The following is a 13553-nucleotide window of genomic DNA, read 5'->3' as shown; positions in this document are numbered from 1 at the left end:
ATTAAGTCAAGGCATTTTTCTTACAAATTTTATTAAAAAAAAAAAAAATCTGTTAAGTCAGGTCTCTGTCAACCTGTGACCCCATCTGCTTCAGCAACACTGTAAGAGACATGGAAAAGACATTCAGACAAACGAGGCAGACTGGAGGAAGACAAACTAAACTAAAAGTAACTAAAATGTCAACTAAATCTTAATACACCATTAGTGTTACAAGTTTACAGGGTTTGGGGGTCGATACTTACCTTTCAAATGAGGTTTTCCCTTAGACACCTGGTCAATCAACTGGCTCTGTAACCTTGCCAATAAATAAATAAATAAATCAGTTTCAGTCAAAATACAGTGATTTCTACAGAGTCACAACTTTGTCTTAGTTCAGTTAGTCACATTCTCAGCAGCCCATTTTGGTCTGATGGGTAAACGGCGAAAAGGTGAACTCATCATTACTATTTAAAGACAGGAAATAAAGCAGCGACATGAACCGGCCACTTCAAATGCAAAACAGTGAATACATTTTAGAATTGGACTTACTTACCAGGGATGAGATGAGGATGACGCTCATGTGTTTGCTCCATTACAGCGGCTGCTTATCTGTTGAATATGGAAAATGAATGTGTTAGTTCTATACACAGCTGTTTCTTCTGTAAATGTGAAACCTTTGTTGTAAATACATTAAGTCAAGCTCACTGGGACAACAGTGTTGTAGACAAAACTAAGGGTGCAGCTGGTAATTCAGTAGTCACAATCTCACCACTGTGTTGTCTGATGGGTAAACGGCGAAAAGGTGTACTCATCACTATTCCAGCTTCAAAAGTTTCTAGTGCTCAATGTTTGAAAAAGATCTAAGACTCAGCACAGCATTAGCTATGTCTAATATCTCTGCCTCAGATTTAAGTTGATAAAACTTCAATAACCAGGTTGGGAAATCTTTAACTAGGCAGGGCAAGTTGAGCAATGCCCTCTAAAGTCATTCTACCAAAATCATTTAAAATACAACAATGTTGTTAAAGCAGCATAAATGTTCAGCGGTGCAAGAAATAAATTGTAGGAACTCACCTCCTGATCAGCACGGGAAACAAAGGATTAGATCAGGTGCATCTCCTGTCACCATAGATGCCTCAGATAACATGCTAAGGGGAAAAAACAAGAAATAACAGGATTGAGATTAACTTCTAAAAAATCTACATGCCATTAGCCACGTTTTGTAAAAACCAGTCCCGACTGATCTTATGCTGGTGATTCAGGTAGTCACAGTTTCACCACCTTATTGTCTGATGGGTAAACGGCAAAAAGTGAACTCATCACTGTGCCAGCAGCAGGAATGCCCTCTAGCCTAAAATCATCACTACACAAAATCAGTCCAACATTTCAGCACTCACCTTAAGGTCCACACAGTGAAGACCAGCATTTCGCCATCTGTAGTTTGCGGTGGTAGCCTGACATCTAAAATAAAAAGATCATTGAGTACACAGATTCCACCATGTATGTGCCCTCTCCTGAGCTGATTATAACTTGTCTTTAAAATTTATTTGAAAACTAGCATGCACCTTAATGTTACCATATCAGGTGTGCCGGACATAGCTGGAATTAGCCATCTTCATCAGCACTCCTAAAAAGACAAAAGTCACACATTTAAATTCGTATACATTTTCAATTTTTATAGTTAGTTTCAATACAAGGTCATCCCTTCAGACAGCCATGATTTTACCCCACAAGTCTGTCACAGTAACCTAACCAATCCTCACAACTAATTACTCTCTGGAGTGCTGTATTGATTTTCAGCTTGCATGAATAAGATGTACTGAAGGAATAGCCAATATGGTGACGACTTTTGACTGATTACATGAAGGTCAGAGGGTACAATGTAACACAGCTTGGGAGCACGGCTAACATCGCAGGTCTGAGGACGGGTTCAACAGCAGGTCACGACCTCTGCCATGACCTTACGTTCTCAGCAGGGATCATGATGACTTTCCACAGTGAAATAATGGGAGAGGGCAATTCCCTGACCAGCCGCTGTTCTGCTGACCTCTGGACAAAACCAGATATGGACAGTGCTGTAAGAAGCCGAATGACACAGAGGGCGCTTTTCCCTTTTGAACTGTCTAAAAGAATGATTTATTGCATTGCTTAAGGGATCGGACCTGTCTGTAGTGAGACATCGAAACCGAATTACTGGTGGGTCAGTCTGCCGTTGTGGTATATGTGTAGCGTGGAATTAGTTTTTGTACCGACATGTATGCCCACATGTGCAACAACACCTTAAAATGAGATGTGATTCCATATCAGACGTGATACGGGCCGAATAGGGCATTTTAATAGTCAATATAACATTAAATACCATTCCAACTCCACGTGCGTCACGATATACGTCCTTACATCATTGACGAGCGGAGAGAAATTAACGTGTTATGCTAAATGCAAGATACCAATAATGACTGGCTTTGTTACAAGAGCAAGATGAGAAACTTCATCGTAAGTATTTGAATTATTAAGAAAACTATTACAAGGCAACTGTAACACGTGCTCCTCTTGTCCACGTGGTCGGAATGCTAACTAGCTCTATGCTAACTACCCACAGCGACGTTCCAAGAGGTAACTCCGAATTAGCTTAGAAGCATATTAAGGAATTGCAACATTTTAAACTACAGAAACATAAACACCAATTTCGCCATTGCCTACCTACGTACTGAAGATTAATCTTGCAGAAGTCATCGTTAAGTTAAGACGTGGGAGGAAGCACGACCGCTCGCCACGGTCTCTCCAGGACAAGAGGGAGAATTTCCGGTCCGTCCCCCAGTAAATGCGCCTCGGAGCTGCGCACTGCAACACTTGAAGTGCACAGCTGAACAGTGACTCAGTAATCAGCACCAACCACCTCCGACTTTTTGACGCTTATATTTAAACTACAGAAATAACCAATTCATGCATTCTCTCCATGTCATGGCATATAAGCACGAGGTTTGTGACAAATTAGTGATCTATGGTGGATTTAATAGTTAATTTTATTTTCTTAAACTGACTACATTTAAAACATACACGAGTCGTCTTGCCCAACAATTTGCATACCTACAACCTCATTTCCTTCAAACTGTCTAGACTAAACATATAGCAACTGCCCTTACTCTTTCTCCTTAAAATGTTGTGATTTGCCCATGCATTTAGCAATATTTGAAAAAGTTATATAATAGAGTCAGATCAATTAATCCAACAAAATTAAATAAATGAAAATTGAGTGATCGAGTGTCGATTGAGTGTCGAATAGACACAAGCACCATCATACCACTTCTGGTTCCACTGAAATGTTACATTGTTGAAATGTTTAATGTAGCTACATAGGTTCATTTTCTTATTTAACTCCATTAAAAAGTCTGTTGTTGATTTGTATAAATATAGGTAGATATTTCTTGTTTGCTTTCTTTTTAACTTTAAACACAGCTGAAATATCTATTTTTCTTTCCTTCTTTTTTTGACGTTTAGCCCAGTGGATTTCTAAAGTCAGCGCTAACCTATCAGCCTAGAGGTGTATTATATATTCTCCAGCCAGGTGCAGTAATTGTGCTGCAAATTAATTTCACTTAATTTCACCTGTTAAAATCTAATTCTTTGTTTAACCTACAAGCAACCACAGCTGACCGCCTGAATGATAAATTGATTATGAAAAATCTTAAATGACCAGCAAATATATAGCTGATAACTCGGTGTTGAATAAATAAAGCATACTTCTACTACTAGTAATAATAATAATAATAATAATAATAATAACAATAATAATAATAATAATAATAGTAATACTCCTACTACAACTAATGATAATTATAATAGTAAGTATAATAATGATTATGCCCAGACAAACTCAATTTGGGCTTCCAATTATTGTACGTTTTCTTTTTCTTTTTTCAAATATTCCTAATTGACAAAAGGGCATTTTCATTGATTATTTATAATCGTCAGAACCCGAAGAGACTCGTCTTCTTTCACTGAAGTCATTTATTCACAAACACATTTACAACCATGCATGTAAAAATAAGAAGGAACATGAGATGAAGAGCCTCTATTGTTGACTCTCTGACAGACCACTTCACATGACAGATGTTAAGTTATTCACACATGCATTTAGTGCAAATGTTTCAACTCAAAGTGCACACCTCAAGCATGACGGGCTCGTTACCCCATGGAATCTCTACAAATATCATACCTGGGACATGTATGGAACTGCACAACGCAGGGCAAACAGGATTAGCCAAAATAACAACAGAAACATAATGAATGCTTTCTCAAAATTTTTACAATATAATTCACACAATATATTAATTTACAATGTCTTCCTATTGGTAGGGCTTATTGGAAGTGAAATCAGGAAGGCTAATTGTTCTACAATCATAAGACATATGCTGCTGCCAAAGTAAACAGCATGAACTCATGCAAATATGAAATTGTTTCATACAAATTATTTAAGCCTATTACTGGGAGGAGGACGATGATGGGCCTTGGTTCTCTGACTCTGAAGCAGTTGTGGTGTTCAGGAACTGTCCGCTTGCCCCGACGTACAGTCTGGATCGCATTGGCCATTTCTGTGGAAGATAATTAATATGTTAATAAAAAAATCTAAAATACTACCGAGGATGTTGTTGCATGCTTTCAAATTTTGTTACATAATCTATATGGTAAGAATTACTGATTTTTTCTCTTTTCCAGTTTAAGCTACAGTGTGTAGTGAGAAGTTTTGTTCAGAAATTGTTTATCAAAAATAATTTAATAATGTTGTCTATATTGACAAATTGGCAACAAAAACGAATCTAACAGACCTTTATTATTATTATTATTATTATTATTATTATTATTATCATCATTATTAGTATTATTGTTGTTGTTGTTGTTGTTGTTGTTGTTGTTGTTGTTGTTGTTGTTGTTGTTGTTGTTGTTGTTATCACTGACCTTCACTGGGTGCAGGTAGCCTTCACCTTTCAAAGAGTGTAATGCCTCTGTTTGTTTTGTGCTCTCTCCCTCCTCCGTGCCTTCCTCCTGTAGTGTTCGAGTCAAATGGGCAATATAGGTGGTGGCCAGTATCAACACGTCGAGTTTGGACAGCTTGGTGTCCGGCGGCACTGACGGCAAAGTCCTTTGTAGCTCCAGGAACGCGTTTCTCAGGGTTTGCACTCGGCTCCTCTCCCGTGCTGCGTTAGCTGCTGCCGGGCGTCCTCTGCCGCCGAGCCCGCCGAGCCCGCCGGTCTGGAGCACCCTGGCCCGCTGGAGTTCTCGACGACGACCGTCCGGACTGGGGCTGGAGCTGGGACTAGATGCAGGGCTATCATCCACCACCGCCCCGGAGCAAGTACCGCTGTCCATTCGGAGCGTCTGTCTTCCAACCATCAGGGTGCACTTATAGTCCTGAAGATTTATATTACAAACACACGTCACTTTAAGTAGTTTAACCAGGTCGTTTTATGGCACGTGTTATTTGAACTGAAGTTATAACTGAAAAGACTATTTTAGAGACAAGTTATTAATTATTTACTTATACAATTGTTCTACCTTTAACTTAACTTTGAACTTGTTGGACTTAACTTGTCGAAATCAACAGTTTTAAAGTTGTTACATTTGCATTATTTATTAAACCATAACTTAAGTTTTCATTATTAAAAATGTCTGTTGTCAAATTGCAGGGTGCTCCAAATTAAACAGATAACACATTCCAAGTCTACAGCTCATCCCCAAAAAACAAACAAAACGTGAAAAAGCCAAATGACAGAACAGACAGCTGTCCATAGCTACACCAAAGACACCCAAATGTATGCTGATTGCTCAGTGGCATGTCAGAAGACCTGCAGTACAAATGAAGTGCGTGCCAGGAATTTTGCCAAACTCATAAGAACAGTTTCTGGTTGATGGTCTGATATGGAGTTTACCTCTGGTATTTCTCAAAGGCGCTGTCTTGAAAAACGACATGAAGGCAATCCAAAGAGGGCTTCGATAGGACAGAGAATTTGCTCTTCGCTCTAGTCCCGGTCGACGTCCAGCTTATCCTTATAAAGTGGTGCGTCTGCAGAAAGGTGCGCAGCAGTCCCTGTATGCGCATCCAACACTTCACCTGTGTGCGTAAAACTCTCAGGAGCCCTTAATTTATTGGATACACAAAGCGGTGGACAAGTATTTCACTCCGACGTAATTAATCACTCGCCCCATAACACTCCCTCGCAATAGAGAACACTGCTCTTTTCCCTTTCCTAACTTATTTCTGTCTGTGGGCAGCAGAGGCTCGTTTTCAACGCCAGAGGCAGAACTCTCTTTTCCTTTAACACTGATATGTGGTAGGACATACCCCACTCTAATTGGCTGAGAACCCGACACTGTATTTTTTTTTAAGCCTATCAAAAAGTGGTAACGGGAAGAAATTTAGTCAAAATTACCTCAAAAATGTCATGGTCAAAAATAAAGACTACTCTTTCAAAACGCAATTTGCAATGGACCATGAAGACAAGCTGACAAGCGTAAGGTGATATGCAAAACATTTGACTAATTGCCAGGGTGTCTTGAATTGCAAGCTCATTGGAACAGCTAATAAATAAACCCCAGCACTGCAATCAACAGGCAGGCATTGAGGAAATTCTTGCTAGACTCATAAATTAATCACTCTGATTTCCAGGGCTCCAAACGGAGATGTCGGCAAATTAATGAAAGGAATTATTCATAATATGTATATCCTAGGACTGTTCTTAATAAACATTGTTTTTGTAGGGATGGAGTAACAGTATTGCTCCCGGCCACTAATTATAAGGAGAAGTTAAAGAAGGTTAAGTAAGCTTGTTTCCCTAATTACCCTGCATCTTTCAGGGGTTACACACCCACGTGGATCCTTAAAACTCATTCAAACATTTAGCAACAACGATGACAACAAATAGATCCGTTACTGTATTTGCTATAAAAGAGGGCTGGATCATTGATCACAGTTGTTTGAATAGAAGCATATGTTGTTAGCTTTGGATAATGTAAAGCCTTGTAATAGTAGGGCAAAGTGATCATTTAGATCGTGCCACTCTGAATCTTGTGGATCACTTATTTACCAAATGCATGCAGAAGAAAAATTACACACACTATATCAGCAGTAACAGTTTGAGTTGGATAAATTTACTTATATCCTCAGACCCAAAAAATGTAATTAGAAATGAACCAGCTGTGAAAGTGAGTGGAAGTGTGCAAACCATTCATTCATTGTTTAATTGTTTAATTTTTTTCAACAATAGTAGACAATTTGAGCCCCAGTAACCCATTTATAACAATGCAGATTTCGTTATATACATTTTATCTTTGCTATCATTATCATTTTAACATTTTAATGTGTTGTTGAAATCAGATAAGGCAGACTATATAATTCATGAGGTCAAGAATACTGCAGCTAAGAGTTCCTGGACATCACACCAGGCAGACGACAGTGATTGTTCTATGACTTCCTTAATATACAAGGATAAAGGATCTGCAGCTGCTATGACCAAGTTGTCTAAATAAAGCAGTAGCACTGTTAGTCCTGTTAGGGCTGTGGGTGGGGAGTTCATGGATTTGCAAGGTTTGTCTTAAGCATCCACATGACTGCAGATGGCTGAGGAGAAAGCCACATGATTGAGAGGCCCAATCATAGGAATCTTTAATTTTTGCACCCTATGAGATCAGATAAAAACAAGAGGAAGCATTATCAGATTATGGGTCAACAATCATAGAACTGTTCTCCCTCAAAGACTGTGGCCTAAAATTTAGTACATATTTAATAGAGATTGACAGCACTATTATGATATTCCCATTACATAAATAAAACTGTTAATCAAGACAACATAATCACAAAATAGAAAGTTATTTGTCAAGCAGGAAGACTGAGGGAAATAAAAATAACTGATACTATAACACTGATCTAAAAAACATTTCTTGATTTTGGGGAGAATTCTGAGAGATCAAAACCTATTAACATCATCAGAAAGAATTTTGATCATTTCGTCATATAACACATCAATTCTGTAAAACAGCTGGTTCTATAGTTGAAAACATATAACATTATTTTATGTCTACAAAAGCAAATAATAAAATAGAGCCAGGAAAAATGTCTACTCTCAAATTAACTGAGATCCATGTGAACTGGACCTGAGAGGCTGCTGCGGCTTCCACCTCTGCATGCTAGGATGGCTGTAGATGTGACCAGGATGTGGACCCTGACCCATGTTAAAGTCATCTGGAATATAAACAAAGTCAAAGTTATACATAGAATACACACACACAAATTCAAATGTGTCAAAACTAACCCAGCATAATGAAGTAAAGAATGATGAAAGTGATGCCAGCAGAAAATATTGTGAGTCTTTAAAAATCCAGTTCACACTATTTTTGTGGTTTCCAAATTATATTAAAGAAGTATATAAGGATGTAGCTATTTCTCAGTATTGTCAAGTATTATCAAACTTCTAATACATGTAAATAATCAATACATCACTAAATCAAAGACATTGCCGTGCTAAAACAGAGGATAGCAAATAAAAAGCAGGACAATTAAAAAAGTACAGAATTTACTGACTTACTTGTTAAGGGTACAGACAGCATGTGTGTCTTGTTTTTTTTCTTCTTGGCCTCTTTAGATGCTTTCCAGTTAATAAGGAACTGTCTGGTTAATTCTTTAATTTCCCTTCCATCGAGAACCTCTGCAAAAATTAATAAATAATTTAAACAAACAAAAGAAAAATTTGAAATTCAAAAGTGAACAGTATATTTTTTTCATTTTACCATTAAGTGAAGATAGATTTAAAAAAAAATAAAATAAAAAAATAGTCTTGGTAATTCAAAGCAATAAAGTGCATTTACAGATTAGGATGCCATTGAGCAACAAAATGAATAATATTTTACCGAGGCTTTTGCATGCAGTAATCAGGTGGTCCCTGTACTTTGGTTTTTTACACACAGGATTGCCACTCAAATCCATTTGAAGCAGCTGAGGCCAGAGACTGAACACATCCTCTAACTCCTGAAAATGCACAAAAACAGAAATTTAACCTAACGTGTGTTGTTTTTGTTTTAACCACTAATGTTTCAAATGGCAATACTGTGTCTCTTTGCTATGCTCAATAACTAAACAGGAAACGTAAAACGCAAAAGTAATGCATTTTTATGAAATGATAACTAATCAAAGACAAACATCAGACAAACTTTAAAAGGACATGCTATAAGTGAATGGTAATGTTAAGTACAAGGGCCAGTGGAAAGTGCATAAACAACATATCAGTCTATTTTAATAAACACTGTCGCCGGTGTCATGTAACTACAAGTTTTCTCCTGGGGCAGTGTGAGGCTGGCTCCTCTAGCGAGTTGCCTGCAGTTGTATGTTTATCTAAAGGCACATTAATCCAAGCCTGGAAATATGAATACTCTCTGGACACGCTCTGATTGTTCATTGCCTTCCTGTCTTGGCCAAAGCGCTTCCACTTTTCCAGCTCGTGCTGCAATCAGTTCAGAGGGGACCCCTGAGCACCGCGCGCTCCCAGGCTTTGATAAATGATCGTGTCAGGGCCGTCACTCAGAAGGCCCTCACTGAAGAGCAGCCCAGCGCCAAATTGCCCCCCACGCGGGGGCGTGGAGAACAGCAAAGGCTGGATACTCACTGAGCTTGGCTGGCTCTCTTGCCTGGACTAATGATGGGCCAGTTATGAACCTGTATTTGACCAGGGCTTCGATTCCCCTGTCCTCTCTGCCCTGCACACAGCTAACGGCCTCTGAAGATGCTCCCCATTTGTCACCCTGGCTGACTGCCTGTCATAATCTATTTTAAAAATCCATAACTTTTCCTCTGGATTCTGACCAAATGGTGCAGAAAAATGGATCAATCCTTTAGAGTGCTGTCTTTGCAGAATCAATAGTGGCAGATGGGTTGTATAAATTATAGGAGATTTCTGCTAAAAATGACACGTGTACAACAATTACCTGCATCACCGTTCGCAAAAGAAATCACTTATGCTGAGAAAGTAGCCTTAGCAAAGTATTCAATTATAAAGTGCTTTCAATGTGTCATCCCAGTGTTAAATCCTGGTTAAAAAAAAGAAGAATTTAAGTCCTTTTAAATGAAGTCATCAACCTTTTCAGTTAATATATCAATACAAACAGAAAAATGACTGCCATCAGAGAGTGAGCCTCAAAAACAAGCAGGTCATTTTTCAAAGAAGTGAGAGAGCATAAATCATATCTCTGCCACAGATGAATCTCCCATAAAGTTAAGTACTGGTGGTTTAGGGTATCAAATAGAGGATTCTAAGGCAGAGAGGAAAAATCAGCCTCCCAAGGAAAAGGAGAAACTTGTGCTTGTTTAAAGCTGTCAGTGAGAAAAGTCTCAGGGGAATGGCTCGCTGATTTGTTGAATAATTCTGACCCTGTGCAAGTCATGGAGACTGGGAACCTACAGCAGGATTTGCAGGATTTGGTTCTTTAGAACCCTGTTCTCCATATCATTTCACACATCACTGCAGAAAGCTACGGAACAATGTTTATGATGACCTGATCAACTACTAGACGGTATGTTGACTTTAATACGCTGTCATGCATATGGTGTGGTATTATTTCCTTTGACTTCACAGAGTACAGCAAGCAGTCAGTATTTACTTCTGCTACACCGGAGAAGAATTCTTCAATGGCAACTTGTTTCACAAACACTTTTAGTTACGTTTTTAAAAAGCCATATTTACCTCCATATTGTGCAGTTTATTGTCAGAGGCATAAAAATGCTGGAGTTCCTTTAACACTGCCAGGTCCCTGATATCATCAATGTTGTTATTATTGATATTCAGGACACAAAGAGATTCCTGTGTAAAGAATTCAGATTCACAAAGTTAAATTTACACAGTTAATTTTACAGTTAATACAATGACTATTACAAACAAATATCTCATTGTGGACCCTGAAGGAGCATCTCCAGGAGAGAAGGAAGAGAAGGAGAAAAACAAGCACACTTAAACAAGGTACATTCTGTGTGGTTGAATGTTTAACCTTACAGTTATTCAAATATGTAACAAAACTTCCCAGAAAAAGGCAAAAATCACAAAGTACTTTAACACATATTTATTATGGACACACCTAATAGGTCTGTTTACATAACCATAATTGTCAGATAATCTCTTTATGGTCACAGCTTCTGAGAGGAAGCACATTACAGAACTATTGTGTGTGCCCAAAATAAATTTGCACTTTACAGTATTTTTATCCATTTGGATTAGGCATCAACATTTGCTCTCTTTAAACGCCTGAACTACTAGGATCATGTCCAAATCATACTGTAGATAGTGCTGTTGTTAAATATTCATCTTGGTTTGAAGTTCTATAACGGCACATTTATAAAAAGCTGGAACTCTTTAAATTTGCACAGCAATTTCTTTAATTATCCAAACAAACAAGAAGCTGAGACTTTTGGTGTGTTTATCCATGGCCTGCCTTCAAGCAAACAGACCTAACTGATTTGTCAGACCAGAGAGAGCAACAGAGGTCTCTTTGACATCATCAATCCAAGCACAATATTGCTTTTACATGGATCACTCGTCTCTGAGAAATCAGAGATATGTGATAACCTACCGGGTTGATACACCACAAATATCCTTTTGTATAAAAAGTTAAAATTAGGCTTTCCTCTAACCTTTTGATTACTTAAAAAATGTATAATTTCAAATGACGAGAGACCAAATTATGTGGGGAGTATGTATCAACCTCTTTTTTCTCATACTATATTTGTAGTGAACAGTGTAAAAATAGGTCATACAGCGAGTGAGAGGAGAGTCCTGGGGTCAAAGAGCAACTTTTCCCCAGGTGCCAGCTTCTGATTCTCCAGATGAAGCTCCTGGAGTTCAGTGAGCTGCTCTAAGCCCTCCACCACTGTAATTCTGTTTCCACCAAGATACCTGCAGAGAAGACAAAACACACACATGATTATACAAACGTAAAACAGCACAGGACAACAATCAGTTAAAATTGTCTACTTACAGTTTGGAGAGCATCTGCAGATTAGAGAGACTGTCTATATGAGTAATGTTGTTGTTCTGCATATAGAGATGGGTGAGGTTGGAGGCAAAGCCAAGGTTGCAAATGTGTGTGATCTGATTATCATAGAGGTAAAGAACAGTGAGGTTTCTGCACATGGAGAGATCACCCTGAAAATAAAATGACAACGTCAGGCATAAAAGAACAAGAAAATCACAGAATTAAAATGTCAGCGTTAGTTATGCCTACTTACAATATCTTCAATATTCTTGCCTGAAAAGTGGAGGTGGGTAAGTGTCTTGAGGTACTCTGGGAAGGAGAGGCCCCTTTTCTTTTTAAAGTGGTTTCTAGATTTAGCAATCAGATCTATGTTCAGATGTACCATGGTGGCCCGTCACAGACACTGCTTCAGAGAGGATCCTTTTCAGCTTCAGCCAAGCATTCAGCCCGCAGCAGTGGCTACAGCTGTCTGTTGGAGAAGAAAAAAGACACATATGAGCTGAAATAGACCTTAGCAGGCAAACAAATGTTACTCTGATGAACTATTTACTAATACCAACTTACTTAAGCATTTGTAATCAGGAATGACAGACAAACATTAACCTTGTACAGAACTTTAAATGGCATAAAGCCTAACTGTCAATTCACAATTAGGGATAATTGATGAAAGAAAACATCACTATTCACCAGGAAACTTGTGAAGAGGCCAACGGGTGAGTGGCCACTCAATTTGTGTTGTAATGAGAATGGTCAATTCCCCAAGCAGTCTGAGCAGAGCTCCCACTACTTCCTCTTATTCAGTACCCATGGGTCTTGTATATTAGCTTGACCTGACATTGAGATATAAAATTGCACTTTGATCTCCCTTTGCAAATAGGCATTATAATACATCACCTCTCCATCTGCTAGTTATACGACAGTCAATACGTGTTAATAGTGACAGTAAGCTGAAATATAGTAGTGGGGAGCGCATGGAAGAAAGATGTGACAGCGGGTCTTTTCCACACTTGATCTCAAAGCATCGGACCGAGCAGTAGGAGACAAGAGGCACTGATCGATACGGCTGAGCTGAAGTATGGACATAAGCTATTGGTTAACTGAACTTATACACCCCTGGGCATCTTCTCTCTGGAGACTTGTGGACAGCAGTTAATCACTGTCAAATAAAGTGCGACACTCAAGGCTGTCCGGGTGCAGTGAGCAAGGGATAAGACATATCTATTAAAGTTAATGCAGATAACCAGTGGAAGGTGGGATCCACATAGTCAGAGAAGTCCCAGAAAAAATCTCAGAAGGGTGTTATGAATTAAAAATTCGCCCCGGACATATTAAAAAGCATTAGGCTGCCTCCAGTTAGCTTAAAAGCTATTGTAACACTGCAGCATTTTCTGTAACCACATTTAGCCTGATTTTCCCCTTATTATGATGAATTTGAACATGTGTAAAATATGAACTAAACTCTCCTACCTCTCTGGTGAGTAGCAAACTTTAAAATGCGGGCTAGCTAAACATTTTTACGTACGTATCGCAAGTTCGGCTGTTTTGTTTGAGGCAAGCAAAACTGT

The 13553-nt window shown here is 38.6% G+C and overlaps 2 protein-coding genes and 1 long non-coding RNA gene across 8 annotated transcripts; all 3 read right to left on the bottom strand.

The window, feature by feature from the left end:
• Nucleotides 1-12: 12 nt before the first annotated feature.
• Nucleotides 13-2778, bottom strand: LOC111220985. 2 transcript variants are annotated; one of them, XR_002665076.1, is made up of 7 exons: nucleotides 2680-2778; nucleotides 1545-1606; nucleotides 1377-1440; nucleotides 1054-1127; nucleotides 533-588; nucleotides 243-295; nucleotides 13-99 (listed from the first exon to the last, which is right to left on the bottom strand). It is a non-coding gene; the product is annotated as an uncharacterized LOC111220985 (long non-coding RNA). The 2 variants fall into 2 exon arrangements; XR_002665077.1 differs by having other exon boundaries at nucleotides 2688-2770.
• Nucleotides 2779-4460: 1682 nt separating this feature from the next.
• Nucleotides 4461-5370, bottom strand: tcf24 (transcription factor 24). Its single transcript, XM_022744389.1, has 2 exons — nucleotides 4936-5370; nucleotides 4461-4571 (listed from the first exon to the last, which is right to left on the bottom strand). Exons 1-2 carry the CDS (start codon nucleotides 5368-5370, stop codon nucleotides 4461-4463), a joined length of 546 nt encoding a protein of 181 aa, XP_022600110.1.
• A 1879-nt stretch (nucleotides 5371-7249) lies between these two features.
• On the bottom strand, nucleotides 7250-13552 carry ppp1r42 (protein phosphatase 1 regulatory subunit 42). 5 transcript variants are annotated; one of them, XM_022744301.1, is made up of 10 exons: nucleotides 13511-13552; nucleotides 12676-12818; nucleotides 12242-12457; nucleotides 11992-12158; nucleotides 11771-11909; nucleotides 10707-10823; nucleotides 8881-8998; nucleotides 8559-8678; nucleotides 8128-8215; nucleotides 7250-7653 (listed from the first exon to the last, which is right to left on the bottom strand). In XM_022744301.1, exons 3-10 carry the CDS (start codon nucleotides 12371-12373, stop codon nucleotides 7569-7571), a joined length of 966 nt encoding a protein of 321 aa, XP_022600022.1. In that variant the 5' UTR covers nucleotides 12374-12457; nucleotides 12676-12818; nucleotides 13511-13552; the 3' UTR covers nucleotides 7250-7568. The 5 variants fall into 5 exon arrangements, with proteins under 5 accessions (XP_022600022.1, XP_022600021.1, XP_022600023.1 ...); XM_022744300.1 differs by having other exon boundaries at nucleotides 13456-13546; XM_022744302.1 differs by lacking the exon at nucleotides 12676-12818 and having other exon boundaries at nucleotides 13511-13550.
• Between the last annotated feature and the right edge of the window lies 1 nt (nucleotide 13553).

The sequence above is a fragment of the Seriola dumerili genome, unplaced genomic scaffold (assembly GCF_002260705.1).
Source record: "Seriola dumerili isolate Sdu_G_001 unplaced genomic scaffold, Sdu_1.0 BDQW01000079.1, whole genome shotgun sequence".
Lineage (NCBI taxonomy): Eukaryota > Metazoa > Chordata > Actinopteri > Carangiformes > Carangidae > Seriola > Seriola dumerili.
Note: the sequence above shows the minus strand (reverse complement) of the source record. Positions and strands in the feature narration are given on the sequence as shown.

Bases quoted from the DNA above. Each gene is read 5' to 3' on its own strand.
- tcf24 (XM_022744389.1), bottom strand. From the start codon at position 5,370: ATGGTTGGAAGACAGACGCTCCGAATGGACAGCGGTACTTGCTCCGGG. The intron at 4,572-4,935 runs GTCAGTGATAAC...TATCTTCCACAG, and splicing joins GCTACCTGCACCCAGTGAAG to AAATGGCCAATGCGATCCAG.
- ppp1r42 (XM_022744301.1), bottom strand. From the start codon at position 12,373: ATGGTACATCTGAACATAGATCTGATTGCTAAATCTAGAAACCACTTT. The intron at 8,999-10,706 runs GTAAATATGGCT...GTGCATTTTCAG, and splicing joins ATAAACTGCACAATATGGAG to GAGTTAGAGGATGTGTTCAG. The intron at 8,679-8,880 runs GTAAAATATTAT...TAATTTTTGCAG, and splicing joins TACTGCATGCAAAAGCCTCG to AGGTTCTCGATGGAAGGGAA.